General features: G+C 48.2%; 13 protein-coding genes across 13 annotated transcripts; 7 read left to right on the forward strand and 6 right to left on the reverse strand.

Moving 5' to 3' along the window:
- Window position 1: 1 nt before the first annotated feature.
- On the reverse strand, window positions 2-1,165 carry SPPG_03324 (uncharacterized protein). The gene is made up of 5 exons (XM_016751598.1): window positions 1,043-1,165; window positions 846-971; window positions 400-780; window positions 252-338; window positions 2-186 (listed from the first exon to the last, which is right to left on the reverse strand). Exons 1-4 carry the CDS (start codon window positions 1,044-1,046, stop codon window positions 256-258), a joined length of 594 nt encoding a protein of 197 aa, XP_016609564.1. The 5' UTR covers window positions 1,047-1,165; the 3' UTR covers window positions 2-186; window positions 252-255.
- Window positions 1,166-1,674: 509 nt separating this feature from the next.
- Window positions 1,675-2,988, forward strand: SPPG_03325 (uncharacterized protein). Its single transcript, XM_016751599.1, has 3 exons — window positions 1,675-2,133; window positions 2,203-2,322; window positions 2,388-2,988. Exons 1-3 carry the CDS (start codon window positions 1,701-1,703, stop codon window positions 2,819-2,821), a joined length of 987 nt encoding a protein of 328 aa, XP_016609565.1. The 5' UTR covers window positions 1,675-1,700; the 3' UTR covers window positions 2,822-2,988.
- A 127-nt stretch (window positions 2,989-3,115) lies between these two features.
- On the forward strand, window positions 3,116-5,045 carry SPPG_03326 (uncharacterized protein). The gene is made up of 9 exons (XM_016751600.1): window positions 3,116-3,477; window positions 3,543-3,845; window positions 3,919-3,938; window positions 4,004-4,040; window positions 4,109-4,173; window positions 4,251-4,265; window positions 4,337-4,371; window positions 4,437-4,479; window positions 4,544-5,045. The coding sequence occupies exons 1-9, from the start codon at window positions 3,334-3,336 to the stop codon at window positions 4,857-4,859; spliced, it is 978 nt and encodes a 325-aa protein (XP_016609566.1). The 5' UTR covers window positions 3,116-3,333; the 3' UTR covers window positions 4,860-5,045.
- Window positions 5,046-6,007: 962 nt separating this feature from the next.
- SPPG_03327 (uncharacterized protein) lies at window positions 6,008-6,984 on the forward strand. Its single transcript, XM_016751601.1, has 2 exons — window positions 6,008-6,548; window positions 6,611-6,984. Exons 1-2 carry the CDS (start codon window positions 6,035-6,037, stop codon window positions 6,694-6,696), a joined length of 600 nt encoding a protein of 199 aa, XP_016609567.1. The 5' UTR covers window positions 6,008-6,034; the 3' UTR covers window positions 6,697-6,984.
- SPPG_03328 (uncharacterized protein) lies at window positions 6,931-8,182 on the reverse strand. Its single transcript, XM_016751602.1, has 4 exons — window positions 8,058-8,182; window positions 7,867-7,991; window positions 7,466-7,798; window positions 6,931-7,390 (listed from the first exon to the last, which is right to left on the reverse strand). The coding sequence occupies exons 1-4, from the start codon at window positions 8,086-8,088 to the stop codon at window positions 6,965-6,967; spliced, it is 915 nt and encodes a 304-aa protein (XP_016609568.1). The 5' UTR covers window positions 8,089-8,182; the 3' UTR covers window positions 6,931-6,964.
- A 6-nt stretch (window positions 8,183-8,188) lies between these two features.
- Window positions 8,189-10,272, reverse strand: SPPG_03329 (RluA family pseudouridine synthase). Its single transcript, XM_016751603.1, has 9 exons — window positions 10,039-10,272; window positions 9,936-9,972; window positions 9,821-9,862; window positions 9,629-9,750; window positions 9,368-9,556; window positions 9,230-9,311; window positions 9,027-9,168; window positions 8,823-8,959; window positions 8,189-8,761 (listed from the first exon to the last, which is right to left on the reverse strand). The coding sequence occupies exons 1-9, from the start codon at window positions 10,231-10,233 to the stop codon at window positions 8,250-8,252; spliced, it is 1,458 nt and encodes a 485-aa protein (XP_016609569.1). The 5' UTR covers window positions 10,234-10,272; the 3' UTR covers window positions 8,189-8,249.
- On the forward strand, window positions 10,217-14,118 carry SPPG_03330 (uncharacterized protein). The gene is made up of 6 exons (XM_016751604.1): window positions 10,217-11,072; window positions 11,134-11,322; window positions 11,386-11,559; window positions 11,628-11,804; window positions 11,874-12,038; window positions 12,099-14,118. The coding sequence occupies exons 1-6, from the start codon at window positions 10,659-10,661 to the stop codon at window positions 13,956-13,958; spliced, it is 2,979 nt and encodes a 992-aa protein (XP_016609570.1). The 5' UTR covers window positions 10,217-10,658; the 3' UTR covers window positions 13,959-14,118.
- A 90-nt stretch (window positions 14,119-14,208) lies between these two features.
- On the forward strand, window positions 14,209-16,305 carry SPPG_03331 (uncharacterized protein). Its single transcript, XM_016751605.1, has 6 exons — window positions 14,209-14,569; window positions 14,665-14,692; window positions 14,762-14,799; window positions 14,865-14,944; window positions 15,013-15,325; window positions 15,383-16,305. The coding sequence occupies exons 1-6, from the start codon at window positions 14,529-14,531 to the stop codon at window positions 16,047-16,049; spliced, it is 1,167 nt and encodes a 388-aa protein (XP_016609571.1). The 5' UTR covers window positions 14,209-14,528; the 3' UTR covers window positions 16,050-16,305.
- Window positions 16,202-17,899, reverse strand: SPPG_03332 (uncharacterized protein). The gene is made up of 6 exons (XM_016751606.1): window positions 17,619-17,899; window positions 17,463-17,552; window positions 17,290-17,387; window positions 17,067-17,232; window positions 16,928-16,990; window positions 16,202-16,857 (listed from the first exon to the last, which is right to left on the reverse strand). The coding sequence occupies exons 1-6, from the start codon at window positions 17,884-17,886 to the stop codon at window positions 16,349-16,351; spliced, it is 1,194 nt and encodes a 397-aa protein (XP_016609572.1). The 5' UTR covers window positions 17,887-17,899; the 3' UTR covers window positions 16,202-16,348.
- A 135-nt stretch (window positions 17,900-18,034) lies between these two features.
- SPPG_03333 (uncharacterized protein) lies at window positions 18,035-20,125 on the reverse strand. Its single transcript, XM_016751607.1, has 6 exons — window positions 19,222-20,125; window positions 19,068-19,158; window positions 18,820-19,001; window positions 18,626-18,761; window positions 18,457-18,552; window positions 18,035-18,398 (listed from the first exon to the last, which is right to left on the reverse strand). The coding sequence occupies exons 1-6, from the start codon at window positions 19,740-19,742 to the stop codon at window positions 18,144-18,146; spliced, it is 1,281 nt and encodes a 426-aa protein (XP_016609573.1). The 5' UTR covers window positions 19,743-20,125; the 3' UTR covers window positions 18,035-18,143.
- A 166-nt stretch (window positions 20,126-20,291) lies between these two features.
- On the forward strand, window positions 20,292-22,305 carry SPPG_03334 (uncharacterized protein). The gene is made up of 5 exons (XM_016751608.1): window positions 20,292-20,665; window positions 20,724-20,920; window positions 20,990-21,137; window positions 21,203-22,061; window positions 22,123-22,305. The coding sequence occupies exons 1-5, from the start codon at window positions 20,518-20,520 to the stop codon at window positions 22,175-22,177; spliced, it is 1,407 nt and encodes a 468-aa protein (XP_016609574.1). The 5' UTR covers window positions 20,292-20,517; the 3' UTR covers window positions 22,178-22,305.
- Window positions 22,306-23,048: 743 nt separating this feature from the next.
- On the forward strand, window positions 23,049-25,541 carry SPPG_03336 (3,4-dihydroxy-2-butanone-4-phosphate synthase). The gene is made up of 5 exons (XM_016751609.1): window positions 23,049-23,529; window positions 23,703-24,175; window positions 24,234-24,394; window positions 24,457-24,675; window positions 24,736-25,541. The coding sequence occupies exons 1-5, from the start codon at window positions 23,251-23,253 to the stop codon at window positions 25,320-25,322; spliced, it is 1,719 nt and encodes a 572-aa protein (XP_016609575.1). The 5' UTR covers window positions 23,049-23,250; the 3' UTR covers window positions 25,323-25,541.
- Window positions 25,441-27,209, reverse strand: SPPG_03337 (glucose-induced degradation complex subunit FYV10). The gene is made up of 7 exons (XM_016751610.1): window positions 27,114-27,209; window positions 26,860-27,036; window positions 26,575-26,787; window positions 26,387-26,509; window positions 26,145-26,330; window positions 25,741-26,067; window positions 25,441-25,675 (listed from the first exon to the last, which is right to left on the reverse strand). The coding sequence occupies exons 1-7, from the start codon at window positions 27,171-27,173 to the stop codon at window positions 25,574-25,576; spliced, it is 1,188 nt and encodes a 395-aa protein (XP_016609576.1). The 5' UTR covers window positions 27,174-27,209; the 3' UTR covers window positions 25,441-25,573.
- Window positions 27,210-27,306: the final 97 nt, after the last annotated feature.

Consider the following 27,306-nt stretch of genomic DNA (forward strand, 5'->3'; position numbering starts at 1 on the left):
CGAATGCTGACATTGATGGTACTACATGCTCTGCACATGAGAATATCATTTTGTTTTACGAATATGATCTGACGTATACAATAAAATAGGGCTTAAACAGCTAGAGAATCAGTTCTTGCTCCTCTTTCTCGTGTCATCCCCGTCTGGCTGGTCTCGCCCACGCTTGAGGGTTCCGTTTTCTGAGATCTTGGATAGTTACGCCATGTCAGGGGCGCAAATAACGATTGACTGAAACTCTATCTTCACATTACCTTCTCATACCTTGCCGAAGTACTCCTTGGAGGCCTTGGGATCAGGCTTGATAGTCTTGCCACCAGGGGTCCACTGAGCAGGGCACACTAAAATACAAAAGATATCAAATTCCTAACGCTTTAAATATCCACAATCGTGGAGGAATACCTTCTCCGTGCTCAGCGTTGAAGCGAAGAGCCTCAATGAGGCGGACGTATTCACTGACATTACGTCCAATAGGCAGATCGTTAATGTGAGCGATACGGAGGTTCTGCTCAGGGTCAATAATGAACGTGCCACGAAGGGCTACACCAGCATCTTCTCCTTCTTCAATGAGGACACCGTAGTCGGTGGCAATCTTCTTGGTAGGGTCCGCCAAGATTGGGATGTTCATCTGACCAAGGCCACCTTCCTTGCGTGACTGCTGGGTCCAGGCAAGGTGGGAGAACTTTGTGTCGGTGGAGGCAGCAATGACCTCGGCGTTCAGCTTGCGGAATTCCTCCACGCGGTCGCTGAAAGCAATGATTTCTGTAGGGCACACGAAGGTGACTGACGTACTAAGTTAGATATCTCTACCGATCATGGGAAGAGATTAGAATAAGCATGACACTTACAGTCCATGGGGTAGAAGAACAGGACGACATATTTTCCCTTGAACTGATCCAAAGATATGTCCTTGAACTCGCCGTTAGAGACAGCAACGCCCTTGAATGCAGGAGCCTTCTTGCCAACGATGGGAGCTGAATATCACCAGAATGTTAGATATCTACTACACATTCCACAGTGTTTAGACAACGACGAGAAAACCTACCCATTGTTTGATGAATTTGGTACGATTTGGAGAGATGAACTGACGATGAGCTCCGGTGCGTATCGTCATTTTAAAAGCTTGGGAGTGGGCTCCGGTTTTGTTACCATGGTATTTATCGTGCGACGTGTCACTTTCATTATTAGTCATCTGTGGCCGTCTGTAAAGTTTGATTGCATCCAGGCTTCTAACCGGATTACTCACCCTTCTTCAGATCAACGTCAACCTATCAGCAATTACCATTATTTAGTATGAAGATGAGTGTAATGGATCTGCCGCTGTCATGTTAAGGAGCAGTTCTTCTTGTCCATAAAAAATGGCACTTTTCTCATCCATCGCCCATGTCGATCATCAAAGAGTCCACAAGTTTAACAATGGAATTGTGGTTGTGTGATCCCCACTAGCCTGATCGCAGATATCTGTTCATCTTTGGATCATTCATCTGCTTGCTGACACGTTTGGCACCAACCCAATGCTGGCAGCTGGCTGGCTGTCGGCTTCTTGAGAAGGTACAATACGATTTGGAATAGAACCGATTCTAATGTCAAATTGCCATGGATTCACCTCCGGTCATGATACCCACGTGCTATGAATGACATTCCGCGCATTGCTTGACACTCCTCGTCCTGGTGCCAAGCCATCCAAGGCCTGCTTTTGGCACATGGAAACAGACGATAGTCAGCGACACAGGGATACGGTGGGAACAGATATTGGTGAAAATAGTGGCCTACGCCAGCGACAAGCAAAGCGGAACGAGGACGCTGGTGGCCCTTGGTTGGCTTCAAAGACTGGACAGCCACACGACATAGAGCTTGAAGAACGAACTACGGCTACGGATAACGACTTCGAAGCAATTCAAGAGGTCAACCATGTGGAGGAGGACGTTGTTGCAGATGAGAGTAACCCAGAGGATGAGAAGCCGGAAGACAACGATGAAGTGGGGACCGCGTCCGCTGCTCCCGGGGGGTCAACCGTCACAGACGAGAAACTGTGCCGAATATGCTACAGTCCTGCTGAAGATGCAGACGCAGCAGAGTTGGGGCGATTGATATCGCCCTGTAAATGCAAAGGGACCATGAAGTATGTCCATATAGGTCCGTTTTCCGATCGTACGGGTTGCGTCGAGTAACGTTTGTGTAACCACTTCCATTTGCTTCTGGCAGGATGTTTGAACGAGTGGCGAAAAGTTAGCAGGAATAGACAAAGCTTCTATGAATGTGATCATTGCCATTATCGGTATAACTTTCGGAGAACAGCTTGGGCGAAAGTTGTAGTTAATGAAGGTCCGTACGTTTCGCTCGAGAAAGGCTTGGAACGTTTACTCACGCTGCAATTCCGGTTTGAACAGGGGTCGTGACGCTACTCACGCTGATAATATTCTTCCTTGGCGTCGTGGTTGCTGGTTTTCTCATGAAACTCTTCTTGTTGTACTACGTCCCGTACCCAGATGTCGACGACCTGGACGACGAAGACCTTGTGTTCTTCCTCCGCCCATCATCAATATCACTCTGGACGATTGATATACCACACTTGCTCACGGGGCTAGTGCTTGTGGGTTTACTCGGGTTCTTTCAAATTGTGCTAACATTCTTGACCGGCCCTTGGGGAGGTGTACCACGCATCCGGACTAATCGCGGAGATCAGTCACCCTCCATCGTTTTGATGATTTTAGTCGCTATTGGGGTCATCAAAACAATGTGGACAATCTACAAGAGTGTAAGACGGTGGAGTCGGCAACGGCTGGAAATCGTGGAGACAGCCATATTAGATGTTAATGAGTGATGGGAGTGTTGGGATGGGAATGCGGTTGATATTTGAGGAAGTAGGTTTACCCATGCTGTCAATAGCAGGTCATAGACAGGAATGTAGCGGAATGTGATGGAATTGTAGGCAATATTGAAGTGACTACACTTCTCCAATGAAATTGCGGAGAGCCCTTTGAGACATGATTCCCAAGACTTGAACACTTGGTGAGCGCAAAGCCAACCTCAAATCACGATAATGTTCTTTATGTCCGCGATGGGTTTCGACTTTGCACGATCATCCATGCGCAACTCTTTAGTTTCGGGGGTTGAAGGCAGGTTCGTGGAGTTGTCAGACTCTGCCTCCCATTCCTTGGTGATTTTAGACTTTTGCTTAATTAGTGTCCCTTTTATTAGCCTTTTATCCCTGATTGGCACGGGTGTCGGTCGATCACCTCACGCTGGCGGTTTCAAGCCGGGCCGCCTTTGGGAGGTCACCTCATTCCTTTTTCCACTAGCCGACTGCACGTTACGCCAGCATCTACCAACGAGATGGCCAACATGACCGGAATCATCATCTCTACGCGTGTCGAGGACACTCTCATTTCCATAGGCCATGCACTTGGCGAGGTTCTTGGACCATTCTTGGATCCTCTCGAAGCGCAGCTGGTATCTTCCTCTCGTAAACATTTTCCGGTAAGAATGACTAGAATTCTGAGTAGATTTTGGGTTGCGCTAACTGTGGTAACTGTGAACCAAAGTCGGTGGCCTCTGCTGCACAGTCATGGCTCGCCCAGCATCGCAGCGTTCACGCTGCAAAGCTTCCCCTTATGAACCCTTTCCACGTTCTGATAATCGTTCTGGGTTATTTCGCCATGGTTTTTGGCGGCAAGGCGATAATGGCGAGAATGGGAAAGTTTGAAGCCAAGAAGCTTATGCTGGCCCACAATCTATTCCTGTTGTCGTTGAGCACTTACATGAGCACGGCCATCTTAAGAGAAGCGTGGTTTAGAGGATACTCAGTGTTTGGAAATCCCGCGGATGAATCAAAGAATGGCTGGCCGGTATGCGTGACCATAGTGTGGTACCATCTTGGGCTGAGGCGGTTCCATATATTTAACAGACACATCTCATTAGATGGCGAAACTCATTTGGGTGTAAGTAGATATGCCCGTTGATGCAAATTCAAAGTGGAAACCCCTTATTCTGCTTTTCATACAAGATTTTATATATCGAAGACCTTTGAATTCGTTGACACGGTACAGCATGGCGGTCAGCTCTCGTCAGATTTGGCGCTTGCTTCTAACATATAACATTCTACCCATAGTTTATCATGGTCCTGAAGAAAAACAATCGGCAAATTTCATTCTTGCATGTATACCATCACTTCAGGTGAGTGCCTTTGCATTGCGCTCATATTTGATGCAAATGCGGCGTGGGTTCTGACCAGTTGCCACCTGTAACTGTAGCATCTTCATCGTCTGGTAAGATTCATGGCACAAAATGCGGGAAGGAAGACAGCCTGCATGGATTCTCACCAAGCTTCGGTATTCAGGTGGTTAGTCACCTACTGGGCGCCTAATGGCGAAGGTAGGCCGTTTGATGTTTTCATGGTGGATACTTGCCCGCTCATCCTCGTTTTTCAATATCAAAAGCCTATTTCTCCGCCGCCCTCAATTCTTTCATTCACGTTGTCATGTACGGAAATATGTGTTCATCTTGTTGAGTTATTTTGACGGACATTCTTCTCACATTTCATTAGGTACGGATACTACTTCTGCATGGGAGCCGGAATCCGTAGTGTTTCTTTTGTGAAGCGCTACATTACCGCGATGCAGATGACGCAGTTCTGTTGCATGATGGGACAGGCGGTTTACGATATGTTCATCGCAAACTACAGCATTACAGAAAACTCGAAAGATGGATTGAAGCCGTATCCGAGCGCGCTTTCCACGCTCCTCTTTTTCTATATGTGGACGATGCTTGGGCTCTTTGCAAACTTTTTTATTCAGGACGCGAAGCGCGCCGCTCTGGCTCGCAAGGCTGGGCTTGCTGGGGCTGCCAAGAAAAAGCAGTGACATGCGTTAGATAGGCATAGCGGGATAGTTGCTGATATGTAGAAGGGTGAATCTGCTGGAGCGGACTGGCAGAGCAAAATGAATAGACTAGTTTAAACACGGCCAATATTGCGCCAGAGTCTTCTTTGATATTCTACCCATCTAACAGATGTAACGGACCGTAAAATCTTTACTTCACTAAAGGTCGCACTCCGCTCCCCTTCTCTCCTCCTGGTAGCTTCTCTTGCATCTTACGCATTTCACGTAAATACGCGGACGCGGTGGCGTCCAACTCACTTGACTCGTCCTTGTGACTCTTTTTTGCATTTGTTTCCTGGTTCTCGTCCTCAGGAGAGTCCACCGTTGGTCTCTTTCGTTTACCTCTCAGGCGCTAATTTGTGTGTGTCAAGAGTCAAAGTCATGAAGGTCATGATTTGTGTCGGAAGCCGATACAAGTACTTACAAATGCATTCTCCCAGTCTTTCTTCCTAGAAAGTGAGGGCAGGATAGTGTTATTTTACTATTAGACGCATATAGAACAGGATAGCTCCTCCTGAACCCAGGCCGGTAGACAAGCCAATACGGAGAAAACTCACTTTTGAATTGCCTCCTGTTGTTTTCTCTTTTCGTCCTGTTCGCTTTGCATTTGTCTAAATCGCTCAACAAACGACCCATCATTGCTGTTTATGTTGACAAGCGTTGCGGAATCACGGTGACCATGAAGGGGAGGAATTCTCAAATGTTTAGTCCAATCAGTTTACCAAAGGCATCGTCTGTATTCTATCCAAAGGCCAAGCGCAGAGTCATATCGACCTCGTTCGCTTGCAGGGATGGGAAGATCCCTGTATCTGAGTTCGAGGAAATATACGCATCGCACCTGAAAATATTTAGCACGGCAGGCGGTTTCTTTTCGGTTGAAGCGGAAGAAGGGAGATCTTGGCGTTTATCGCTTGGAGTGTTGCTGGTGGGTGTGGAAGGAGAGTTGGTGTGCAGTGGTGGTGTAGAACTGTCGGTCGTATCTGGTACCATTGCAGAGTGTTCCCTTCAATGTCGGATGTCAAGGCTGGGGAAAGCCCTGGGGGCGAAACGACAAGTCTGGCGGTGACGGCTCCAAGGTCACGTGTCATATTTGAGCAGATCCAGTTTTTACTCCATTTTTGTTTGCATTTGCGCTACCTCCGGCATTTTCACAAAACATGGGTCAAGGCGGACGAGGAGGTAAAACCAAACCTAAGCGAGGCGGCGGTAAACGCTTCACGCCTGCTCGTGTCTTGAGAGATGAAGGGGATGTCTGGAACCAAAACCCCGAAAACGAGGGTTCTGAAGCGTCGTCCCAAGAAGAATCGTCCAGCGAGGATGAAATCCAACAGCAACCAAAGCAGCAGCAGAAACCCATCCCCGCTGTACCTGCTAATTCTAAACTTGGTAATACCGATGCACCACATGGTGAAGGAGACTCTGACGATCAGGATGATATAACCAACCCCAACCGTAACGTCAAAAGTCATTTGAAAGCAAGCGATCTTGGCGGAGAGAGAGAGTTGAGCAGAAGGGAACGGGAGGCCATTGCAAAGGAGCGTGCCAAGGCTGCATTCTGGAAGGCTCAGATGGAAGGAAAGACAGAGCAAGCCCGAGCGGATTTGGCCAGACTTGCTATCATCAAGAAGCAGAGAGAGGAAGCTGCAAAGAAGAGGGCCGAGGAGCTAGCTGGTATAGTTCACTGTCCACTGCAGGCTATCAATGTGATTAGTATTGATCCCTTTATCACGTAGCAAAAGGCAAAGGCTCCAGCTCAAAAGTCGAATCTCTGAATGCTGGAAAGGGCATCATTTCAAAGTCACTTGGCAAGAAGAATTAATGATCCTCTCTCTGTGCGGCGATGCCACCTTGCACTGTTGAAATTTGTTCGGCTGTGCGAATGTATATACATTCTTTGGACTATCTTCGTTGTTGAGAGTTAGTTCGGGTTGACTGTGTTGATTAAATGACGGAAGAACCCTTGGATGACGTTGTGTATTAGCTACTGAGAATAGACGTTAGGCCCGTATGCCATTTTTGCTTCGCGGCAGATTGTTAGAGGGCATGCTAAGAGTGCGTGAACAGTCTGTATTATGCACGTCATACACTCATTCTCTGCTGTCTAAAAGTGCTGCTGCAGCTCGCTGTACATCGTTATTTGAGCTCCTGAGAGCTACCAACACTCTCTCTCTGGTAAACCCCATCCCCTCCAGAACTGCCACCGCATCAGGGGACGGTGGCGGCGGTGGTCCTGCCATCGCGACTCTATGGGCAGTCGATCCGCCCGTCCCTCTCATGGAAGCTGCATATCGTTCTCGGCGCTCTCTCATTTGATCTTCTGTCGTAGTGCCTGACGGACGGTCCTGTGGCGTAGCCGATGCCACGAGGGGTAGTACGAGCTTGCGTGCCATGGCTTGCAGCAAGCGCGGAAACCTCCATGTCTTGATTTCGCCGACATTTGCCTCGTAAATGGCTCCAGCCAGTAACCCGCATCCACTGGCGACTAGCGATTCAGGGAACGATGATAGTAGGAGCTAAGAGTAGGAAAAGGGTGCGGCTCAGGAACCAAGCTCTGCCTTCAGCCCAATGAAAAGACATGTTGCACTCACCTGGCCACCCAATAACATAATCATTCCTCGTCCCGCACCCCGTCCTTCGACTGGCTCAGGCACAGTCCTCAGGTACTGGTACAATCCTGCAAATACCAAACCGAAAGGCCCCACTGGCATCTTGGCCACACTTTTAATCCCACTCCATTTTGCCAAAACCATCACTCCAAGGTTCAGCAAGGTTGAACACACAACAGATACAAATGCAAAAGCAGCATATTTGTTGGATGACCACGTCCGTTCTAATACTCGGAAATGGTAGAGGAGCAGGGACCCGAATAGGAGGGTGGACGTTGTAGGGAAAAGGAGGTTTGTCGTTAGAAGCCGCCAGTACTTTGAAAGGCGCGATTTTCAGTATGGGTGCACGACGGACGCATCTGTTCACAAAGTCCGCTCCTCACCTGATAATGAACAAATAGGTGTGGATACAGCTGAAGATGCCATTTATGTCTGACGTCGAGCATGGTTGCGAGTAGCGTATTGAATCCCAAGGAGAGGATCATGGCCTTGGTGACGGGAGCATTGTCTGTGAGATGCAAATCAGTCGATTTGAGTGGGTAAACAAATCATGAAACTTGCGAGGAGTGCCTACAAAATCCCGAGGGTCCGCCGCCTGGGAGCATGGTTGTGGGGTGACAGCGTTGATGTCAAATTTTGAAAGGAATCAACACAAGGATTTCTCAATGCGAGGCTTCAACCTCGATGGGAAATTTGCAGAAAAGTGTGTAAAGCCCGCGATGTTTTGCGTTGAGCAGGTTTCGAACCCGCTGCTTAGTAATGCAGTTTATGATTCTTCCACCAGCACACCACATGCCAGCCCGTCCCATTTCCCGCCGTGCTTCCAAAACCTATCTATAAGCTTTTTATCACCATCAAAGTCTGGATCAGCCCAGTTTGGAATTGGGGTTTCGTATTTGCCTCTGTCCCATTCACACTTCCAGCTATGCAACCAGATTTGTAATTGCTCAGGTATAGGGTCCATTCTTTGAATAAGACACTCGCTGCAATCTGCTTCCAACGTGTCGGCGATCTGTTGGTTGGATGATGCTTCTTCAGCGTCAGATTGTAGTTGACCGACGGTAATTAAGGCTGAATCCGTGTGGTCCTGAACATCTTGTGGATACGCATGTGGCGTCAATTCCTTGAGAACGCTGTCGAGCTGTCCTTTCTCAATACCACCCTTTCCCAAGCTGGGGCCCCATATATCGCAACAATAAATGGGATCATTCGCGATGGGATACCCAAGGTATTGCAGATGAACGCGAATCTGATGTGTACGGCCCGTCAGTGGTTTACCTACGGTGATTACAAGTAGGTAAATATGTTTCATGTGGTACGATTTCATCCGGGACGTTACATTCTACAACACTCGTCAACCCGTTATAGCTCCATCGTTTAAATATAGTTTTGCATTCTTTCCCTTCTGGTGAAACCGTGTTCACACCCAATTTGTGGGAAACCGTTAAAATCGGCTCCTCACAGATGATTTCCTCTCTGAAGCATGAGAATAGTAAGCACAGATAAAAGACAAACTCCATAAAATGATGATCGACTAGCTTACGTGGGAAACTCCCCTCGCACTCGGCAAAGGTATGTTTTTTCAACATTCCGCTGCTGAAACTCTACCATCAATTCCTGTGATCGCTTCTTGTTACGAGCAATCAGACAAAGACCTGATGTTAGCCTGTCGAGCCTATTGACGGCTACGTGCACATTAGCATTGCACCTTTCATTTCGTTTACAAATCGTTACTCCATGGCTTACGGAATAGATTCGAATAATTGAATTCGGGACTTCGTAAAATATGCAATATCGTATTGTGATGATAGCGCCCTGTTGGATGGATCTTGTGTGCAATGAGGAAGTGTCGCTTTATTAGATGGTAGTGTCAAGAGAACGTACCGGGATAGAGCTTGGTTTATTGACAACAAGCATGTCAGTATCGGAATATACAATCTCCACAGTTTGGTCGGAAATCGGCGGTTCGTGGCGATGTATGGAGTGTGATAGAAGATCACCGTTGCGGAGGACATAATCAAGAGAAATGCGCTCATTGTTTATCAAGATCTTCCCAGTGCAGATGGCTTTTTCCTGAGATTGATGGGACCATTCTGGTCAAAGCAGTTCCAACGCGGAATCGGTAGCAGTAGGCATCCCACGTACATAGTAATCTCTAGGTTTGTCCTGAAACTCCTTTGCAAAGACCTCTATTATCGGACGTCCTTGCCATCGGCCCTTTGCATACGTTTGGTAGACAAACTTGTATGGTTTCACTTTGCGCAAGCCTGCAAGTCATCCAGTGTTAGTCGAGCTCCTCCAACACTCTTCCAGTGCGTGTTGTACTGAGAATCATGCCTTTTTCAAAGTAGTATTCCACATCTGGTAAAGGCTGGCCCTCTATTGGTAGATACGTGATCTGGTCATGAATGATTTTCTTGGCAGAAGGATCCCACATGACAGACTAACCAACCATGCGACAGGAACGCCTTTCTGCCAATAGGCTTTTCCTATTTCCAAACCACTATATCAGGATTTCTGTGACGTCTGCTTTCAGTAAGACACGAGTAGGTCACCTTTTTCGCCTTTATGTTTGATCTGCTATGTTCTGACCTCAACCGTTTCATCGGTGGTTCGTCGACAACATTGTCTCCCATCTCCACCGGCTTGTAATTCAATTTCTTATTGGTAGACCGTACAAGCGTACTGCCAGGCAGACCTGCACTCGTATGGGATGCCGTGACGGATTCTGCAAGCGATTCCCCCACCATGGTAAACCCTCAAGATCTCCCAATAAAAACTCTAAAACTAGAGATTTGGGGGGGCGCGCGCGTGCCGGTTAATGGTTTTGTGTGACTGCAAGAGGCGCCTACCGCGCGGAAAGAAGGCTTGCCGGACTCAAGTTTCTTTTGCTTTGTCCTTTTTGTTCAAGGAAAATGATGCATGGTCGTTGATGAAAGAAACCTCAAAAGAATAGATACGCAGACGCTGCTCCCTTTTTAGTAGCCTTGGTAGTTTCTTGCATTCTCCTGGTTTCGACTGACAACTGACGGGTTGGGATACGCACTTGCTCTCGGTGGAGGCAGCGTCAAAACCGACTCTTGAGCCTGAACGACCGACTCTATTTGCATCTTCCTCCGCTATTGTAAAGTCACATCACCTTTGAGCCTCATTTTGTTTCTGCCAGTCACGGAAAATGGAGATTGCCCGGCCGCCGCCACCGTCTACGAACAGGGCGACTTCTGTTTCCCTGTACCAGCAGACAATGTCACTGATTGAAAAACTCTATGCTCTGCCAAGATTCGATTTTTACCTCTTCCCACAAGGCCTGGACTCGTTCATTGATAATGCAACACTCATTGATCCCGTTGCGGTGATCTGGGCTTGCTTCCGGTTGGGATCGCCATTCTGCCACCTGTACAATCAGCTAAGACCGAGAAAGAGGTTGCAGGTACCTGAATTGCCCAGCGTTGCACCACCCTACAATAATACATGTAAAAAGGCTGTATATGAGTTTGTGGTGGCCTGTAAGGCAGAGCTGCAGATGGAGGAGGCCGAACTGTTTACAATTTCGGGGTTGTACAAGGACGACACCAATGAGTTTGTAAAGGTACGTTGTTGTCAGCAGGGTGTTTTCTGGCTTTACTTACAATTTATATTTCTTTCCACAGCTTATGAAGACAATATCCATAGTGGTGCAGAAAATTGAAGATATGGGCCTCTTTCCACCTCCGCGACCTCTGCCCTTCTCCCTCCCAACATACGCTGCATCAGAGGGTCCATCAGATAACCGTGCCAAGTTGATTGCCGAAATGCTAAATACAGAAAGAACTTATACGGCGGATCTGGAAAAGCTTCAGGTATACTTCATTTCGTACTTGAAAAGCTTCTAATTGCTGATATCTTTGATCTGTGATTTGCAGCGGTACAAACGAGAGTTGGAGGTCCAGAATATTGTTCCACGAGATTCGCTGTTGCAGTTGTTTGCAAACCTGGATGAGCTTTTGGATTTTCAGCGACGATTTCTGTTGCAAATGGAAGCAACACTATCTTTTCCCCCCGCCGAACAACGAATTGGACAGCTGTTCATGCAGAATGTATGTGCACAAGGAAATATCATCCATTTCCAATCTTGATTGCTAAATGTTGTCTTGACCATCTATAGGAAGATGCCTTCGCAGTTTACGTTCCGTTCTGCGGAAACTACCAATTTGCGACACAGATAGCTACGGAACAAGCGGTGCAGCTGCAAAGAGTGCCGGATATGGATCCCCTTCGTGAGCTACCTTCCTACTTGATCAAACCTGTACAGCGTGTTTGTAAATATCCACTACTATTGAATGTGAGTGGATAGAATTGGATGGAGCAGAGCTAGCGGGCTCATGACAATTGACCTGTTGATTTCATACAGGAGCTGATCAAGTATAGTGATGCCGCAACATATCCGTTCATGGAAGAGCTTAGGGGAGGACTGGCCGCAATCAAACGTGTGACAGACCGTGTGAATGAGGAAAAACGACAAGAGGAGAATCGCCGGATGAAGCGTGACGTTATAGAGCGCGTTGAAGATTGGAAGGTAGGTGTACCAGAGATTTAAATTGGCCAAGTCTTCTTGTGACACGTTGCGGAATTTTAGGGTTTGAACGTGGCGGATTTTGGGGAACTCCTTCTCTCTGAGAAATTTCCAATGTCGACTGGAGAATCCGAACGTGACTATGACCTCTTCCTGTTTGAACACATCCTGTTATGTTGTAAAGACACAACCAAAAAGAGGAAGAGCAAGAAGAACGCGAAGGAAGATTCAACAACTTATGCTCTCAAAGGAAATATCTATATTGAACGTATCGATAGTGTCACCAATGAGGCCAATCCTGCGCAGCAAAAGTTCCAATTGAAGGTCTTCTGGCGCGACGGAATGGATATGGAGTCGTTCGTTCTTCGTTGTCGAAATATGGAACAGGTGAAGCTGTGGCAGGACCGTTTGGATGGATTGATTCAAGCCGAGCGTCTCAGAAAACTATCGCTACGTGAGACGAATCCATACACAAAATCTACACAATTACATCCGGATATTATCCGAGGACTGGGACGCGGATTACTTTCTGTGAAAGATGACGAAGATGAACTGGCAGATCAACGGTACCCACGCGGGGAACAGCGGCTGGATGCCATACGGTCTCCGACAGGAGAGCTGCCTCCACCGATACAGCGGTCAAAATCCATTCCGTTCAATTACTATCCCAATGTTGCACCGAATAAACCCCAGTATCCTAATGAGCCATCCGAGACGTCCACGTCATTGTCAGCCGCGCAGCTGCGAAAGAGTGCGCCAGCCAAACCAAGAAGCAACAATATGGCGTCATCTTCTGAATATTCTTCCCGCTCATTAGCGTCAAGAGCCCGCAGCTCATCGCCGTCCAGAAGGAGGATACCAAGGGAATCGAGTCCTCCACCTCCTGTGCCCGACTTGCCGATGAGCCCAACGGGAATGTCTGTCAATGGATATGAGAGAAGCTACGGGGAACGTGTTCGAGAGCGTAGCAGATCGCGTCCGCGAGAGGAGATACCAAGAATGCCCTTGCCACCACCGCCACAGCTACCACTGCCAGACCCTCCAGGAAGTCTGCTTTCTGGTATTTCGACAACTAGGGTATCGGAGTCGAGGCGTCCTAGTCGAAGCCAACCTTCCGACCGCGGGTACTTTGATGGATACGACGACATGTATGGGGCCAACAGCTTTGGTTCACGTGGCCGAGGTGACTACGCTTCCGAGTTGCCACCGTCTCCTCCAGCGTCAGTGCCAGGGTCACCGATGACCCGGAAGGCGAACATGCCACCTCCACCTACTTTGGCTCCACGAAGCATGACCAGTCCTTACCCCTTAACACAACTCTCCACAATGCAGGCAAATGACCCATACTTGCAGTCACGTGGAGAAATGAGGAATCAACAGGGCACAGGTCGAAAAGGATCCAATGCCGGTATTGCGTACAGCTATGAGCCAGTAAACCGAAACGGCGCAGGCGCTACGAGGACAAGGGGTATTAGTACAAGTAGTTCGGGTACGAGTACTACGTCCTACACACCACCCAACTTTCCTCTTCCTCCTACTCCTGCTTCGTCAACAGTGAAAATTGCACCCACCAGGAACGGAACGTTTCCACCTCCTTCGTCAGCGGGCACATCGAACAGTTCCGTAGCACCTTCGAACATGTCCGCACCAATGGTCAAAGTGAAGATGCACTATGGAACCGACATGTTTGTGGTGGCTGTTCCTGCGCGATGCACCTTTACTGAACTGCACTCCAAAATGGAGCGTAAGGTACGATTGTGTGGTGCAGCGGTCCCTGAAGGGAAGAAACTCCGAATGCGGTACCGTGATGAAGATGGTGATTACATTATGATTAACAATACAGAGGATGTTAGTATGGCGTTTGAGACTGGGAGAGGAGGAAAGGAGCGGGAAAAATCGTTTGTCAACATTTGGATTCTATAGAGGAAGCGTGTTTTCTAGTTCATACTGTTACGGGAATGGGTGTATGTGCTTGTGGGTGTGTATCTTTTGGCGTAGATGGTCAGGTTGTCTTTGTACAAATAGCAAAATAAAAAAGGAGGGCAGAAGCTAACGACGCAAAGTGGCTATGCATAGTATATTTCTGTAAAAGGAAAGTCTGACCAGTCGGACAAGTCGCTGCGCGCCTTTTGCTAAAAATTGGGCGACGGGCCAAAAAATGTTGTTGTGGCCAACGGTAAAAGGCAAAAGTGTTGCGCTATGGCTGTCTAAATCCTGGTTTTCATTTCTCGTTTTCTCCCCATCGCCCATCGGCAATCTGCCTTTCATCTTGTTCTTTTTTGAGACCTCATCTGTTTTGTAAGGGCTTTAGGGTTGATACCGAATTTGATACCCTCCCAATCACATACATCTCGTGTTCTTCTTCCCGTGCGTTTTTCCACCTGTTTCTTTTTCATTGAACCTCTTGTCACGACGGCTCCGTTGAATTCAACACACCGTCTCTCTGTACCGTTGCCCGAACGTAGACCACTAGTTACCGTTGTTGATCCCAGCATGGCCGACGCGCTTGATAGTTACCCCACGCTGTTTATCAGGTGCCTATCAAAATCAGAGCACTATGGCAATTTCTTTAATACACGTTGAAATGAAATAATCTCTAATATAAACGCATTTTCTGTTAATATTGTAGTGGCATGCTGCCGAGCATCACTGAACTGGTACGCTCTCCCGTGAGATGCATTGCTCGCTAGGTCAGTTACTGAGGTTGTCTCTTTTGCCACATGTAGGACCTCGTAAAAGTGTTGAATGAAATGAAATTGGAAACGTACGTTGGTTGTTTTGTCTTGGAGCTACTGTCGTCGATTCATACGAAACTCATGTCTGCTTCAGTAAGGTTATCATGGAACGGGATCCCGTGACCTCTGTTCCTCTTGGGCGGATCAAGTTGATTTTCCGCTACATGCCTGACGGTACATCCTTGATTTTAACACCATCGCATTTCTCCCCACCTTTTGCTCACGATGATATACTTTTGCAGCCGAACGTTTCTATGCAACCGTCAACGGCTCGTTGTTCCTCGGCGCCAAAGTGCATCTTACCTTTAAAGATCCAAATATGAATTTCACCAATACATCCGGTTCCAAGAGCATCGTCGTCAAGCACATCCCTTTGGGAGTCACTTCCCTCGACTTTTACGAAGCCGTTCGCCCCTTCGGTCGGATCATTTCGTGCAAGGTCATGATTGATCGTTCCGGCAGCGAGTCGTACGCTCTCTTGCAGTTTGAGAATCAGGACCATGCGGACCGATGTGTCAACGAGGTGAATGGATCCCAATTTAGGGGTAACACCATGTATGTGCTTCTCCCGCCTCTTTAACCCGATCATGAAGGCTCACATGACTTGTCCAGTTCTCTCTCATGGCAGTTCCCAAAGAACTCGCCTTACCAATATCCTACAAAGCGTACGTCAATGAGTAAGGAACAAATCATTGGGGTCGACGCTTCTCAATTGGGCGCTCCTGCCGGATGGAGTCAGAATGGCTCTACTACCAATGGATGGGGCCAACCGACGCCTCCAAACTCGCCTCCGCCGGTGAGTGTGACTCCACCAAACTGGTCATCTGCGCCCAACCCGAATGCTGCGCCCTGGAGCCCGACAAGCCCGACCACCGGTTGGCATCAAGGAGCCTCGCAGGGCGGTGCCCCGCGACATGCTTGGGAGACTTCCACCCCAACAGTCGTGCCCGATATCCCACTTGATGAAAAGAATCTTTACATCAAGAATCTAGAAGAGCACGTTGACAATTTGGAGCTGTTCAACATGTTCCGTGTGTTTGGCAGAATTATTTCTGCCAGAGTCATGCGTGACGAAGCCACGGGCCGAAGCAAAGGGTTCGGATTCGTTTCCTTTGAAACAGCGGAAATGGCTGGAAGGGCTTTGCGCGACATGAACGGCAAACGATACGGTAACAAGCAACTGGTTGTCAACGTTGCTGAGCCAAAAGGATATCGGCAGACAAAATTGGCCGCCCTTCATGCCGCAAAAGGCGGTTTGCCAAGCCCAGTAGCGGTTTGAGCGGGTTATTGGGACATGGTATGGACATGAAAAGAACATTAGAAATCAACCACAATTCACCTTTTTTTGGGAAGGAGATGCATTGCAGCCTCATATAGTATTTTTTTGTAACAATATATAGACATTCAAAAGTTGCGATGGGAAATGGATTAGACAAATTCTATGTAAAAAAGATCTGTTACATTGGCAGTCGGTAACCGCGATGGGAGAACGTAATAAAAAAGACATGAACCCCACAGACCATTTATCACACCCGACAGCCCTGATCATTACAAGTAAAGCAACGGCATTGATACAATTTACTTTTTGGGCTTGCCAACAGCGTCCATATCTATATTCTCCCCACGTCCAGACCCGTCTGGAACGCGTGAGAACTCTCCCCGGTTCTTGCTACTCCCACCAACAGCCTTTGCGACCGAAAACCCAATCACGCCTGCCACAACCACTAGAGTCGACATGCCCTTTTGAGCCGTAAAGCATTGAGCCGTATCCCGTTGGCAAAACATAAGATGACTGAGTCCAAAAACCAGAACTGCTCGCAAAGCTTGCAACACGCCCGTCGCAACGGCTCCCGTACTCTCCAGCAGTTCAAAGTATGTCAAATTATGTCCTAACGAGCTGACGACCAATACCAAGTACATGCCGATCACGCCGAAATCGTTGAGTGGCATTTCTCTCAGCGTTGGAATTGAAGAAAACAGCATGAGGACGAGACAAATGAGACCGCTGTAGAGTCCGACCCAGAAACATTGCTGCCGCGGGGCCATGGGTATAGCTGCGTTCGATAGTAAATAATCGTTCAGGGTATCTGCAAGAATGATGAGCGTTTTCAGTCCAGAGGTTTCAACCGATTGATGTTGGGCACAAAAGTAACTCACAAACACCAGAATATATGCATGTTCCCATCAGAGTGATAAAGAAGCCCGCCACGACTTTTGCATCTATACGCCATATTCAGAAGACCTTAGTACACTGCGCCACACAACGCTAGTAAAGATCAAATTGAAAGAAACGTACGGGACGTCTTTTCCTCTAAATCTGAACCGCCAGTAGCATTGATCGACAATCCCATCATGATAAGGAAAACCGCAAGCCATTGTGCAGCATTCAAGGTTCGTTTCAAGAATATACGGCTAAGAAAGGCGGTGAAAACAACCATACTGGCATAGATGACTTGAAATAGCTACAAGATGTGAATCAATAAACACTCGGAAACACGGTCCGAATCATTCTAACATACCCCACTTCCAACAGAGAACTGACCAATGGTCAAGACCACATTTCCTAATACATCCATGAAAGCCACGCAAAGCACGCTCTTGTGCGCGATAGTGGGTTCTGTGCTATTCGGGACGTGGAGTTCGTGATTAGCACGGTTGTAACCGTGTGTAATTCAGTTCCAGATCTCCATACCTGGCCTGCGTTGACTATTGGGTTCGGGGAGAAGGTGGATCGTTACCATTCCAATGTATGTCGCCAGAACGGTGAGCATGGACCGTCCGTCTGAGCAAGCAAAAGATTTACACATTATATTTCGTCGCGTCTTTAGTGGAAAAGAATGGTACCTACCAGCAGCGCCTTTGTAATGAAGCCATTGCCCTCCCAAAGTTGATATCAACCCTGTGGTCAGAAACACAAATTGGTTCCATAACACCACCTTCTTTGTCTTTGCCAAGCCGGCAGGGGAAGATCTACGGGCTAGTATGCGGGGGCTGATGACCTTGGGAGATGTCGGGGGACTTCCTGGCGGTGATGGTTCGACATGCAGACGCAGCACATCTTCTGATAGGGCAGTCGATATCGCTGGCGGATGCCTTTTTTCAAGAGCTTCTGGCATCGTTCATTTCACTTGCGCGTATCGGGCAGTAGAGCCGCAGCACCCAACCAGAGGTCAGGTAAGCCTTGTTGCCATGGCATACATCACGACTCGTTTTGTAGGAGGGTATGAGCAAGTAGGTTTCATAGTCGGGTGTGGTTGATATTTGCAGAACTAAATCGCAGCAGTCCTTTGGAATGTATTTACACATGTGCAGAAGAATTATCATAAATTAGTTCATCGCATCCAATTATCTCATGGGGCCCATCTGTCTGCCATTAAACCCAAACTTTAAGCTCCGCCTCGGGAACGTCGCACACCAAAGTCCCTTGAACAGCACTCCGACCTGCTCCCTTTCCATTTCCAACCACAAATCCACCCTCACTGCCCGCACACAAAATGCTTGATATGGTTGCGTCAGTCTCTGGCGTGGACGGCGGGCTTAGAGGTGCGGAAACATCTGATACCACAAATTGGACAATGGGGCCTGAAGCCGGAGAGTGTACTTCGGCTCGTCCTATGCGCTGCATAAACTATATGCAGGAGATGATCAACTTTGCGTCGGCCCAGCTCATGCTTTTCTACGCGTACCTGGACTCTCATTCCCAGACACAGATCCTTGACTGTATCAATTGCTAACGTTCCCTTGGAAGGATCACCGCCCGTAATGCGGTATACCGTCGAATCCTAAAAGACATGTACCTGAATCAATGGCTGGTACGGTGCAAAAATAAGGCGGGAAACAATAGGTCAAACATACATCTCCTTGAGAAACTTTCAAAAAGAGCTGTTGATCGGAATCGACCCCTGCACTCATTTCCCTGCCCTTCATGCAGGACAAGAGTTCTTTGGCCGCGTTCGATCCGTCCAAGCTCAAGATGATGTTTCCGCGACAGCTAACATAAACATTTATTATGTGGCGTTCTCGATTGTCGACAATTGGGAATTACCCACCTCGTAATGACCAGCTCCTCGCCCAACACTTGCAAACCTTTATACTCCACGCTTGACGTCGGTTTCAAAGCAGGTGCAATCAAAGCAGCACCCACAACTCCACCATCCAGCACGCGATCGTTGAAAAACAAAGTGTGCGGGTGTCCGGTGATGAAGGGTGTCATGGATCCAACAAGTCCAATCTGATCATCGTGGTGATGAATACTTGCTGATCATGAGAAGATACAGTCTGAAGCCTTCCAACTCACTTTAGACGTGGATGGGAAGTACTCATCCAGGCTTTGGAGAAGGTGATGAGGTTCTCGGTCCGAAAATGTGAGCAGCATGTTCACTTTCTCTCTACAGGACAGTTGTTAATTACGAATCTAAGATGTTCTTGAACACAGGATGGATTCAACTTACTGCTCCCCTTTTAATCTCTCTAACGCATCCGGCAATAGTCCTTTCCCTCCACCAGTGGAAACACTCCAAAAGTCCTTCACGTCAAACCCATCGGCCTCCGACACTTTTCTCCCAAACTCTGGCCACCGCCCCACTGCCTTACTCTTGACCCTCCGCACATCCTGTTCATCTACAGTGAAACCGACGCACTTTGTCTCTGGGTGGAGAAGCGCGATACTCAGCCCTGGTTTGCCAGATATTGAATCAACAATAGTGCCCATTAGGGTGGTAGGATGGAGAGAGGATGAAATGATTCGGGGCAACTGGAGGAGCTGGTCACCGGGGTAATGCGGGGTGGCGAGCACGACACAAAGTGGTGATGGTACTGTTGGGAATGGGTATGCGGATTGTTGAGCAGTCAGACATGACGCGACCGCTTTAGAGAGAGAGCTGGACGTTGAGGTAGTAGTTGTCCATAGGGAGCGTACATTGTGGTGACCGAGCTTGCGCTTCGTGGGGAAAGATGCAAGTGTCTTGAGCATGGTGAGACGATCTGGCGGCGATCTGTCAATCCCAGCAATCCCACCGCGACCAACTGCTATGGATTAAAGACATGGCTCTTTTGCATGTGCAAAGGCGTTCGACTCCAATAGAAGGCATTTCAAGATTTCAATACCACCGCATTTACGGTTTGCTTGGACAGTCCTTGTTTGGACAGCCCTTTCTTCTGTTGGTCGTTATCTTACAGATATTCACAACATTGTACATGTCAGGAAACAGCACATCTAGCTGGAATGTACCCATGAAAAAAGGGACTCTTGGTCATATCAACTCCGAGTTTGTGTGGTCTGCAACCAGACGGTGCTTCATTTCATCTATCCACAAGGTACGATATGTGTTTTGGAATCATTTGCTGTCGTCCAACCAACTGCTATCAACAAACACCTCCCTCCTATGGGCATTCAAACACATGATAACAAATGACTCATCCATATGAGATAATGATCCCGTGACCTGCTAATTGCGAAATGACGCCTCTCTTTTGCCAACCAATCGCCTAAATGCACAGCTGACCATCAAATAGACACACACAGTCTCGAGTATAAAAGGGCCCCCGTCTTGCGCCCCCGCCTTGCACGCATCCTCATTACCGTTTTCTTATCGCTCTGCTGCTTATACTTGCCTATATTACTGTTTGAATAGAGTCCTTGTCGTTTCTGCCAAGTTCTTGTTTTTTGCTTGTCCTATAGTTTTTGTTTGCCCCCGTACATAGATACATACCCTTGCTTAACACCGTCCAAAAAAGCGTCGTTCACCATGCGCGTGCGTCTCGCCAGCCTTGCCGCCTTTTTTGTGGCCTCGACCGTAGTAGTGGCCAACCCGGTGCCTGTCGACAACCTGGTCGGTGCTGCTGTGCCTGAACAGTACATTGTTGTGTTCAAGGAGGGAATCAATGAGCAGGCTCGTAAGTGACGTGTCGCGTAATCTTGTGACGTGTACAATGTCCTCATAGAATGTCGCAGTCTCTTCCCACTGGAACTGGCTTCAGACCACGATTACTCCCGGTCCGCAGCTCTCTGTTCAACAAGTGTCTGATTCCGGCGTGACGCTCTCGCTGGGCAGTTCTATTGGCATATACGGTGTTAAGCATCAGTACGACTTTGGAAACTTCAAAGGATATTCTGCGAGATTGCCTGCAGACGTTGCCAAGGCTCTATCGGTAAGCGTCACAGGGTCGTTGTGACTCGGGAATCGCAAATGTTTTATACCAACGATGTTGCGACTGTAGGATGATCCGAATGTGGCGTACGTGGAAGAGGACAAGATTGTTAGTATTCTTGGATCACAGAAGAACCCGCCATCATGGGGATTGCAGCGTATTGACACACGAAAGCTACCCCTCACAAAGACGTACGAGTATCCCGACTCTGCTGGAGGTAACGACCTATGATTTCATTCGCTCTGTCAAATACATGCACTAACTGTGGTCTTGTACTTTCAGAGGGTGTTGACGCTTACGTCATTGACACTGGCATCTTCATCGACCACCCAGAGTTTGAGGGCCGTGCTCGCGTTGGAAAGAGCTTCACCACTGACGGCGAAGCCGATGGAAATGGCCACGGTACCCACGTAGCCGGGACAATTGGATCAAAGACGTATGGAGTTGCAAAGAAGGTTAACCTGATTGCTGTCAAGGTGTTGGATGCGCGTGGATCAGGAACGACGTCAGACGTCATTGCCGGTATTGAGTATGTTGCACAGACTGCGCCTAGTTCTGGACGCAAGTCGGTAGCCAACATGTCATTGGGCGGCGGTGCATCAACCACTTTGGATCGTGCCGTGCAGGCCGCTATCCGGGCCGGCGTTGTTTTTGCCATTGCCGCGGGTAACTCTGGTCGCGACGCATGTTTGTTGTCACCTGCTCGGGTCCCTGAAGCCATCACTGTTGCTGCATCTGATAACACCGACCGTCTCGCCTCCTTCTCTGAGAAGGGCACTTGCGTTGATATCATTGCGCCTGGTGTTGACATTACATCCACGTGGAACAATGGGCGTACCAACACCATCTCGGGAACCTCCATGGCCACCCCACACGTTGCTGGTGTTGTTGCCTTGGCTCTTGCTGAGGGCAACTTTTCCAGCCCGGCGGAGGTTGAGACATATTTGAAGGTCGTCGCCTCCAAGGACAAGATTTCTGGCAACCTTGCTAGAACACCCAACAACTTCCTCTACAATGGCGTTACTGGTGGCAAAGTCCCTGACGATGAGCCTGCAGAACCTGCCCCCTTGCCTCCAAACGACCCTGAGCCAGACCCAGGAGAAGGTGTCTGCCCCTTCCCCCAGTGTCTCTTTGACCCTGCGTAAGTCTTTCGCATTACTTTTTTCATTTTGTGACATTGCTGACCTGTCGCTCACTATTAGTTGCACCGAATGTTGCATTGACTGCTTGTGGAATGGCAAGAGCAAGCATGCTTGAGGAGAATGGATATATGTTTGATGGGACTGTGTATTCTTAGTGATTTGACGTGTGTGTTATGCAATGACCTCCAAAAGGGATTGATTAAAGATACAAGGCCTCGTTTTTCTGACTTGTGACAAAGTGCACGCATGATTTGTTATCCAATGGGCTGCCTTTTGGCGGAAGGCAGGCCATCCACAGGTCTTGATCATCTCGTCTTGCTCGATTTCTGTCTAAGCACCTTTACCCATTTCAACCTTGTTCCATGACTTATCCCGGCCTCGACAATATTTTGTCCATCATTGTCCAACTTCCTGCCATGCCCAATAATGACGAGGGCATGTCGCTTCCACACACCCTTCCAAGATATTGCCCTTGTTCGTCCAGCCTCTGTCAAAGCGAGATGCTCAAATGCCTGTCGCACCAAACGTTTTACATCTAGCACAGTATGTGCTTGATTGACAATAATGTCTACCAAATGGCATTCAGCTTGGCTTGGGAGAAGAACAATATCCTTTTGAATGCGTTGGCATGTGCCCTACATACGTAAAGGGGGTAAAGAACCACGTTCCACAGACACTTGGAAAGCTTCTCCTAACTCAAGAGCGACCAGCGCATTGACTTGTGCAAGGGTTGGATTCTTTGGGAGATCCGCCAGAAGCTGATCAGCCAATAGTGACTGTATGCGCTCTTCCAAAACCGCCTGACCAACGTTCTGGTTTCTGACGTTTGAGGGCGTGAGGAGCGATGATGGCATCCCGGTCCTTTTACAAACGACTCATCCGTTCCGAACAGTAATCAAGGAGCGATGAGTAAAAAGTAAAAACGATGACAAAAGGACGAAATGCGCGGACGCGGATGGACGAAATTTGCCGATCATTTTATTCACGTGAGTCTCTGCTCAAGATGTGGTTTTGAGCTTTAGAGCTTGGAAATAGCCCAGGACATTTGAGCCCATTCTCGTCCTCGTTGCCTCTGATTTCAGTGGATAAACTTTGCAGCGAGCGAGCTCGGATTTGTTGCTGCAATTTGTGTACTGACAGCTTGAACACTGCCAGTTTAGAGAGCATTGGTGAATTAGTCGCCAAAACATGTCTCGCCCAATTCTCTTCAAGAACGTTGCCTACTTTGGAGGATCCGACTTTGACTTTGTCTCTAAAGGATCTATCCGCATCGAAGGTGGCCGGATCGTACAAATAGCTCCTCAAACGGCTGAGGTGAATGGTGTGAACGGTGTTACGGATCACGACACTTTGGTGGTCGACGGTACTAGGTATTTGGCACTACCTGGTCTGATCAATGCTGCGTTGTCGATAGCTGCACCGAGCAAGGATGAGATCCCTGAAGAAGTGTACGAGGCCTTGGACTTGGTATGCGTTTGTTAAATTTAGTACCTTATGTTGAAATGGATTTGCGAGGGCAGGCCTGGTGTTGGCTATCTAGAGCAAAAATGCTTGATGTGCTGCCCAACTCTAGCCTGCCTGTACAGGGATGATTGCCTAGTAACAATAATCTAAACATTTATTGCTTCGTTCTAATGTAGTCAACGCATGAGCTCAAGGACGACGCGGTGTCCGTCTTGTCAGAAGCTGTAAACTACGCCGTCCAAACAGGAACGACCACAATAGCACTATTGGCAGACGGTACAACAACAAAGCCCTTGGATCCAATTCTGGCCACCTCTCCGGCGCTCCAACAATGCGTTTTACCCTTCATTGCGGAACCCCGAAATCCAGCAGCCTACATGCCCGTCGACACACGACCAGAGTTGGTAGAGATTGTTCGGGTTGGACCGCATAGATACACAGCCAAAATGGCTGAGCCAGCTGTGAAGAGTGGAAAAGTCAATGGAGTGGTGCATGAAGGCCATTACAACATCCAATGTTCCCATACGGCCACTTCTACTGCTCAGGCTCAAGAGAAGGGTAAACCGATCATTGCAACAGGCAATGTCCTCTTCAACTCTAGCAATCTGTGGAAAGAGCTTGAAAATCGCGCGCGACAACTCGTTGCCAGGTATACTTCATATCAGCATATCCTACTCGTGTCTCAGACCATTTACGCCTCTTTGCAGTAAGCAAGCAGACGAACGATCCCTAAAGGACCTACTTCGAGCTGTGACTGTCCACCCAGCGGAACTTCTCGGTCTTTTTGATGGCGGAGTCTTGCAAACGGGAAGCCGAGCGGACATCATTTTGATAAAGCTAAAGCCACATTGGCAACTTGACGCCCGAGGTACTTTTGTTTTGGTGCCCGTTTTTGCCATGCAAGGAATCTAATCCGGCAAATCCACTTAGGTGTCTTGCTGTCCCTGTTCCTCCATGGAAATGACCCGTCCCTGGTGCATGCAGTCTTGAAGGGTGGAGCGTTGCACTTTTCACAAGGGTCGCTAGCTACCGAGCTGCAAGCCGTGTCTCTGGCAAAGTACTACGCTGCGCCAAATCTGCCAGATACCACCAAAATCGATACGGGGTCTTGTGACTTTGACAGTGTGGAGGACGCGATTGAAGCTTTCCGTAAGTGCCGAATATGTTTCACTCGAGATCGTTTTATACTCACCCACTGCGGCATCTCAGGTAGAGGTGAGTTTATCGTCGCGATTGACAATGAAGACCGAGAGAACGAGGGCGACTTGATCATCGCGGGTGAAGATATAACGGCCGAGAAAGCAGCATTCATGATCCGTTATACAAGCGGCGTGATTTGCGTATCGGTGGATGGGCAGCGATTGGACGAACTAGAGCTCCCTCTTATGGTTGAAAACAACACGGAAACATTGCGCACAGCATACACCATCTCAGTCGACTACAAACACGGTACCACAACTGGCATCTCAGCTGCTGATAGAGCGGCCACCATTCGGGCAATCGCCAACCCATCAGCCAAAGCCTCTGATTTCAATCGGCCGGGACATGTCTTTCCTCTTAGATCTGTCCCAGGGGGAACACTAAAGCGTGTTGGACATACTGAGGCGAGTGTCGATTTTGCCAAGCTGGCTGGCAAGCAAAAGGTCGCAGCGATTTGCGAAATTGTCTTGGATGATGGTCGGATGGCGAGGAGAGATGATTTGCGGGTGTTTTCAAAACAGCATGGGTTAAAGATGGTGACAATTAGTGATTTGGTAAAGTACAGGGTTGCGAATGGCTTGGGTGAGGATTGGTAGACTGTTTTAGGGACTATTTGATACGTAGCCATCGGACATAGGGTTGGAGGTAGCTCATAGAACCGGCACTGCTTCACTTTCTTATTTCGTTATCTAATGCTTGCATTGATCATTTCTGTTTCATATTGCTCTGAGACATTTTCATTCGTATGTCGAAGCTGATGCTTCACTGTCGTAGGATAATTTTTGTACAGGAGCAAGTGACACCTGCAAATCAAGTCTATCATTGGCTGAAATATGTACAGATTATTCTACAATATGAACGCTTTCCGCGTAGTAGACATGTGATACTGCAATCCAGTACGCGGACAAGTGACCACACCGCCATTTTGAGCCGCCATTTCCTGCAACGACTACAAAAGAAAAAGGGTAAGCACAACCAAGGCTTCGCAACTCGACTCTAAGCCCAGTCACAGACCTGTGCACTGTACACATAACCATTGGGCAGCACCAGCGGTGGATTGTCCTCATCCATAATAACACCCGATATACGATCCACAATGCATGAATTAACGTGATGAGCATTCGGCAAGTCCTCTGCAAGCACGCCAAATGTGTCGCCAGCGCATATTGGGCAATTGATAGCATGGTCACCTTCGTGGTAGCACATTGGCGTTTTCAGTGCAGACAGACCGGCTTGGAGAGTCATGGTTAGAAGCGGTTGGGAAGTAAGATTGTGAAGAGCGTGGTTGTCAGCGTGGAATTGTTCGATGAGAGCATCCCAGCGGGATTCGTCGAATAGATCCTAATGGCATGGCCAAAATGAGCGAGTTTGTTGGAACGAACAAGATACGCCAAGTATCGGATTGGACAAGGGTTTACCCGATAGGCATCGCAAGACGTATCAGGGGAAAAGGCTAGCAGAGCCATTGCTTGCTGAATCTCCTTCATGTGGGTCACATGCCAGGCAGTCAGATACTTCCGGGAATATTTGATGGCTTCCTCCTTTTTTTGTTGTCGAACGAGTTCAATGTATTCTTGTAGGCGGATATTGAACTCTAGCGTGCTCTGAGAGAGTTATGAGCAATAGAAGGAAAGGACTGCTATGAGCTACACATCAGTACCTGAATTTTCTCGAGACTAGACCGATTGTCTGTACACCAGCGGAGACACTCTGTACAGTTTCTGTTTTTCAAAGCCTCCTCTACCTGGCGCGACTCTGCAAAAAGCTCTATATCGACTAAATCCTATGGGCGCAACAGAGGGTTACATCATGATTAAGTCTTGGATGTAAAGAAAAAGACCTCCTTACCTCAATATGAATTTCGCTCGCGAGTCGTTTAGCAGTCTCACTATAGCCCTGTCTCAGCATGTAATCCACCAATACCCTATCCAATCTCGTTTGACTCCATCGCGCGTATGCGTCGGATTCTGCATTCGGAATCGCCATGAGCTCATTGAGATGGTTTAACCGCGTTTTGGTGCGTTGGATATAGAGCTGCTCTTCGCCCTTTGTCTCTGACAGCTAAAATGCCCTCAAGCCTGATGAGGATCTGATGACCGCAACATTCATACATCAAGACCGTTTGTCGAATACCTTTCGCTTGAGTTTCTGCAAACGCGTAACCATGTCTCCTAGGCTCTTGACAGCTTCATCCGGTGTAGTCTTCCCGGGTTTGGCTAGTTTGCCAACTTCGGATGTCACTTCTTTCATCACATACTCTACATATCTTTGGGAGGTACGAGCAGCCTTTTTGAGTTGTTCAGCGGGAACCTGAATGACGAATGCAAGTAAGACAAGGGTACAGGGAAAGTACGATATATGGGCCCGCCCATTGGAGGCTTACCGACCTTGAGCAAAGGTTGCTCCAAGCTTAACAATCCTTCATAGTTTAGACGAGCTTTGTCCATTGGAGGAGGATAGACTTGACTATCTCGTTATTTCGGAGATGCACACCGTCAGCCAAGCACGCGGATGTGTTGGTTTCGTTAGCCACGTGACTAGCCATCGGGGATCATCGCTGGAGACATAACGTTTTATTTG

This window comes from Spizellomyces punctatus, assembly GCF_000182565.1.
Source record: "Spizellomyces punctatus DAOM BR117 chromosome Unknown supercont1.5, whole genome shotgun sequence".
Lineage (NCBI taxonomy): Eukaryota > Fungi > Chytridiomycota > Chytridiomycetes > Spizellomycetales > Spizellomycetaceae > Spizellomyces > Spizellomyces punctatus.

What these genes read in the sequence shown, in the direction of transcription:
- SPPG_03328 (XM_016751602.1), bottom strand. Translation starts at nt 8,088, where the DNA reads ATGCTCCCAGGCGGCGGACCCTCGGGATTTT. An exon ending in ACCTATTTGTTCATTATCAG is followed by an intron (nt 7,799 to 7,866) that starts GTGAGGAGCGGA and finishes CGCCTTTCAAAG; the next exon opens with TACTGGCGGCTTCTAACGAC. An exon ending in TTATGTTATTGGGTGGCCAG is followed by an intron (nt 7,391 to 7,465) that starts GTGAGTGCAACA and finishes TCCTACTCTTAG; the next exon opens with CTCCTACTATCATCGTTCCC.
- SPPG_03333 (XM_016751607.1), bottom strand. Translation starts at nt 19,742, where the DNA reads ATGCTCAAGACACTTGCATCTTTCCCCACGAAGCGCAAGCTCGGTCAC. An exon ending in TGAAAGTTTCTCAAGGAGAT is followed by an intron (nt 18,553 to 18,625) that starts GTATGTTTGACC and finishes CATGTCTTTTAG; the next exon opens with GATTCGACGGTATACCGCAT. An exon ending in GTCTGGGAATGAGAGTCCAG is followed by an intron (nt 18,399 to 18,456) that starts GTACGCGTAGAA and finishes TCCTGCATATAG; the next exon opens with TTTATGCAGCGCATAGGACG.
- SPPG_03331 (XM_016751605.1), top strand. Translation starts at nt 14,529, where the DNA reads ATGGCCGACGCGCTTGATAGTTACCCCACGCTGTTTATCAG. An exon ending in TACCCCACGCTGTTTATCAG is followed by an intron (nt 14,570 to 14,664) that starts GTGCCTATCAAA and finishes TTAATATTGTAG; the next exon opens with TGGCATGCTGCCGAGCATCA. An exon ending in TGCCGAGCATCACTGAACTG is followed by an intron (nt 14,693 to 14,761) that starts GTACGCTCTCCC and finishes TGCCACATGTAG; the next exon opens with GACCTCGTAAAAGTGTTGAA.
- SPPG_03334 (XM_016751608.1), top strand. Translation starts at nt 20,518, where the DNA reads ATGCGCGTGCGTCTCGCCAGCCTTGCCGCCTTTTTTGTGGCCTCGACC. An exon ending in ACGTTGCCAAGGCTCTATCG is followed by an intron (nt 20,921 to 20,989) that starts GTAAGCGTCACA and finishes TTGCGACTGTAG; the next exon opens with GATGATCCGAATGTGGCGTA. An exon ending in CAGTGTCTCTTTGACCCTGC is followed by an intron (nt 22,062 to 22,122) that starts GTAAGTCTTTCG and finishes GCTCACTATTAG; the next exon opens with TTGCACCGAATGTTGCATTG.
- SPPG_03336 (XM_016751609.1), top strand. Translation starts at nt 23,251, where the DNA reads ATGTCTCGCCCAATTCTCTTCAAGAACGTTGCCTACTTTGGAGGATCC. An exon ending in TGTACGAGGCCTTGGACTTG is followed by an intron (nt 23,530 to 23,702) that starts GTATGCGTTTGT and finishes GTTCTAATGTAG; the next exon opens with TCAACGCATGAGCTCAAGGA. An exon ending in TTGGCAACTTGACGCCCGAG is followed by an intron (nt 24,395 to 24,456) that starts GTACTTTTGTTT and finishes AAATCCACTTAG; the next exon opens with GTGTCTTGCTGTCCCTGTTC.
- SPPG_03332 (XM_016751606.1), bottom strand. Translation starts at nt 17,886, where the DNA reads ATGCCAGAAGCTCTTGAAAAAAGGCATCCGCCAGCGATATCGACTGCC. An exon ending in CAATAGTCAACGCAGGCCAG is followed by an intron (nt 17,388 to 17,462) that starts GTATGGAGATCT and finishes CGAATAGCACAG; the next exon opens with AACCCACTATCGCGCACAAG. An exon ending in TTTAGAGGAAAAGACGTCCC is followed by an intron (nt 16,991 to 17,066) that starts GTACGTTTCTTT and finishes TATGGCGTATAG; the next exon opens with ATGCAAAAGTCGTGGCGGGC.
- SPPG_03329 (XM_016751603.1), bottom strand. Translation starts at nt 10,233, where the DNA reads ATGGTGGGGGAATCGCTTGCAGAATCCGTCACGGCATCCCATACGAGT. An exon ending in GTGCGAGGGGAGTTTCCCAC is followed by an intron (nt 8,960 to 9,026) that starts GTAAGCTAGTCG and finishes CTCATGCTTCAG; the next exon opens with AGAGGAAATCATCTGTGAGG. An exon ending in GTTGACGAGTGTTGTAGAAT is followed by an intron (nt 8,762 to 8,822) that starts GTAACGTCCCGG and finishes TAATCACCGTAG; the next exon opens with GTAAACCACTGACGGGCCGT.
- SPPG_03325 (XM_016751599.1), top strand. Translation starts at nt 1,701, where the DNA reads ATGGAAACAGACGATAGTCAGCGACACAGGGATACGGTGGGAACAGAT. An exon ending in CATGAAGTATGTCCATATAG is followed by an intron (nt 2,134 to 2,202) that starts GTCCGTTTTCCG and finishes TGCTTCTGGCAG; the next exon opens with GATGTTTGAACGAGTGGCGA. An exon ending in GAAAGTTGTAGTTAATGAAG is followed by an intron (nt 2,323 to 2,387) that starts GTCCGTACGTTT and finishes CGGTTTGAACAG; the next exon opens with GGGTCGTGACGCTACTCACG.
- SPPG_03330 (XM_016751604.1), top strand. Translation starts at nt 10,659, where the DNA reads ATGGAGATTGCCCGGCCGCCGCCACCGTCTACGAACAGGGCGACTTCT. An exon ending in GACAGCTGTTCATGCAGAAT is followed by an intron (nt 11,560 to 11,627) that starts GTATGTGCACAA and finishes GACCATCTATAG; the next exon opens with GAAGATGCCTTCGCAGTTTA. An exon ending in AATATCCACTACTATTGAAT is followed by an intron (nt 11,805 to 11,873) that starts GTGAGTGGATAG and finishes GATTTCATACAG; the next exon opens with GAGCTGATCAAGTATAGTGA.
- SPPG_03337 (XM_016751610.1), bottom strand. Translation starts at nt 27,173, where the DNA reads ATGGACAAAGCTCGTCTAAACTATGAAGGATTGTTAAGCTTGGAGCAA. An exon ending in TGCAGAAACTCAAGCGAAAG is followed by an intron (nt 26,788 to 26,859) that starts GTATTCGACAAA and finishes AGGGCATTTTAG; the next exon opens with CTGTCAGAGACAAAGGGCGA. An exon ending in GTTATGTGTACAGTGCACAG is followed by an intron (nt 25,676 to 25,740) that starts GTCTGTGACTGG and finishes TTTCTTTTGTAG; the next exon opens with TCGTTGCAGGAAATGGCGGC.
- SPPG_03326 (XM_016751600.1), top strand. Translation starts at nt 3,334, where the DNA reads ATGGCCAACATGACCGGAATCATCATCTCTACGCGTGTCGAGGACACT. An exon ending in AATCAAAGAATGGCTGGCCG is followed by an intron (nt 3,846 to 3,918) that starts GTATGCGTGACC and finishes ACATCTCATTAG; the next exon opens with ATGGCGAAACTCATTTGGGT. An exon ending in CTGGGCGCCTAATGGCGAAG is followed by an intron (nt 4,372 to 4,436) that starts GTAGGCCGTTTG and finishes CAATATCAAAAG; the next exon opens with CCTATTTCTCCGCCGCCCTC.
- SPPG_03327 (XM_016751601.1), top strand. Translation starts at nt 6,035, where the DNA reads ATGGGTCAAGGCGGACGAGGAGGTAAAACCAAACCTAAGCGAGGCGGC. An exon ending in GAGGGCCGAGGAGCTAGCTG is followed by an intron (nt 6,549 to 6,610) that starts GTATAGTTCACT and finishes TTTATCACGTAG; the next exon opens with CAAAAGGCAAAGGCTCCAGC.
- SPPG_03324 (XM_016751598.1), bottom strand. An exon ending in GTTCTTCTACCCCATGGACT is followed by an intron (nt 781 to 845) that starts GTAAGTGTCATG and finishes TTAGTACGTCAG; the next exon opens with TCACCTTCGTGTGCCCTACA. An exon ending in CAACGCTGAGCACGGAGAAG is followed by an intron (nt 339 to 399) that starts GTATTCCTCCAC and finishes TTTGTATTTTAG; the next exon opens with TGTGCCCTGCTCAGTGGACC.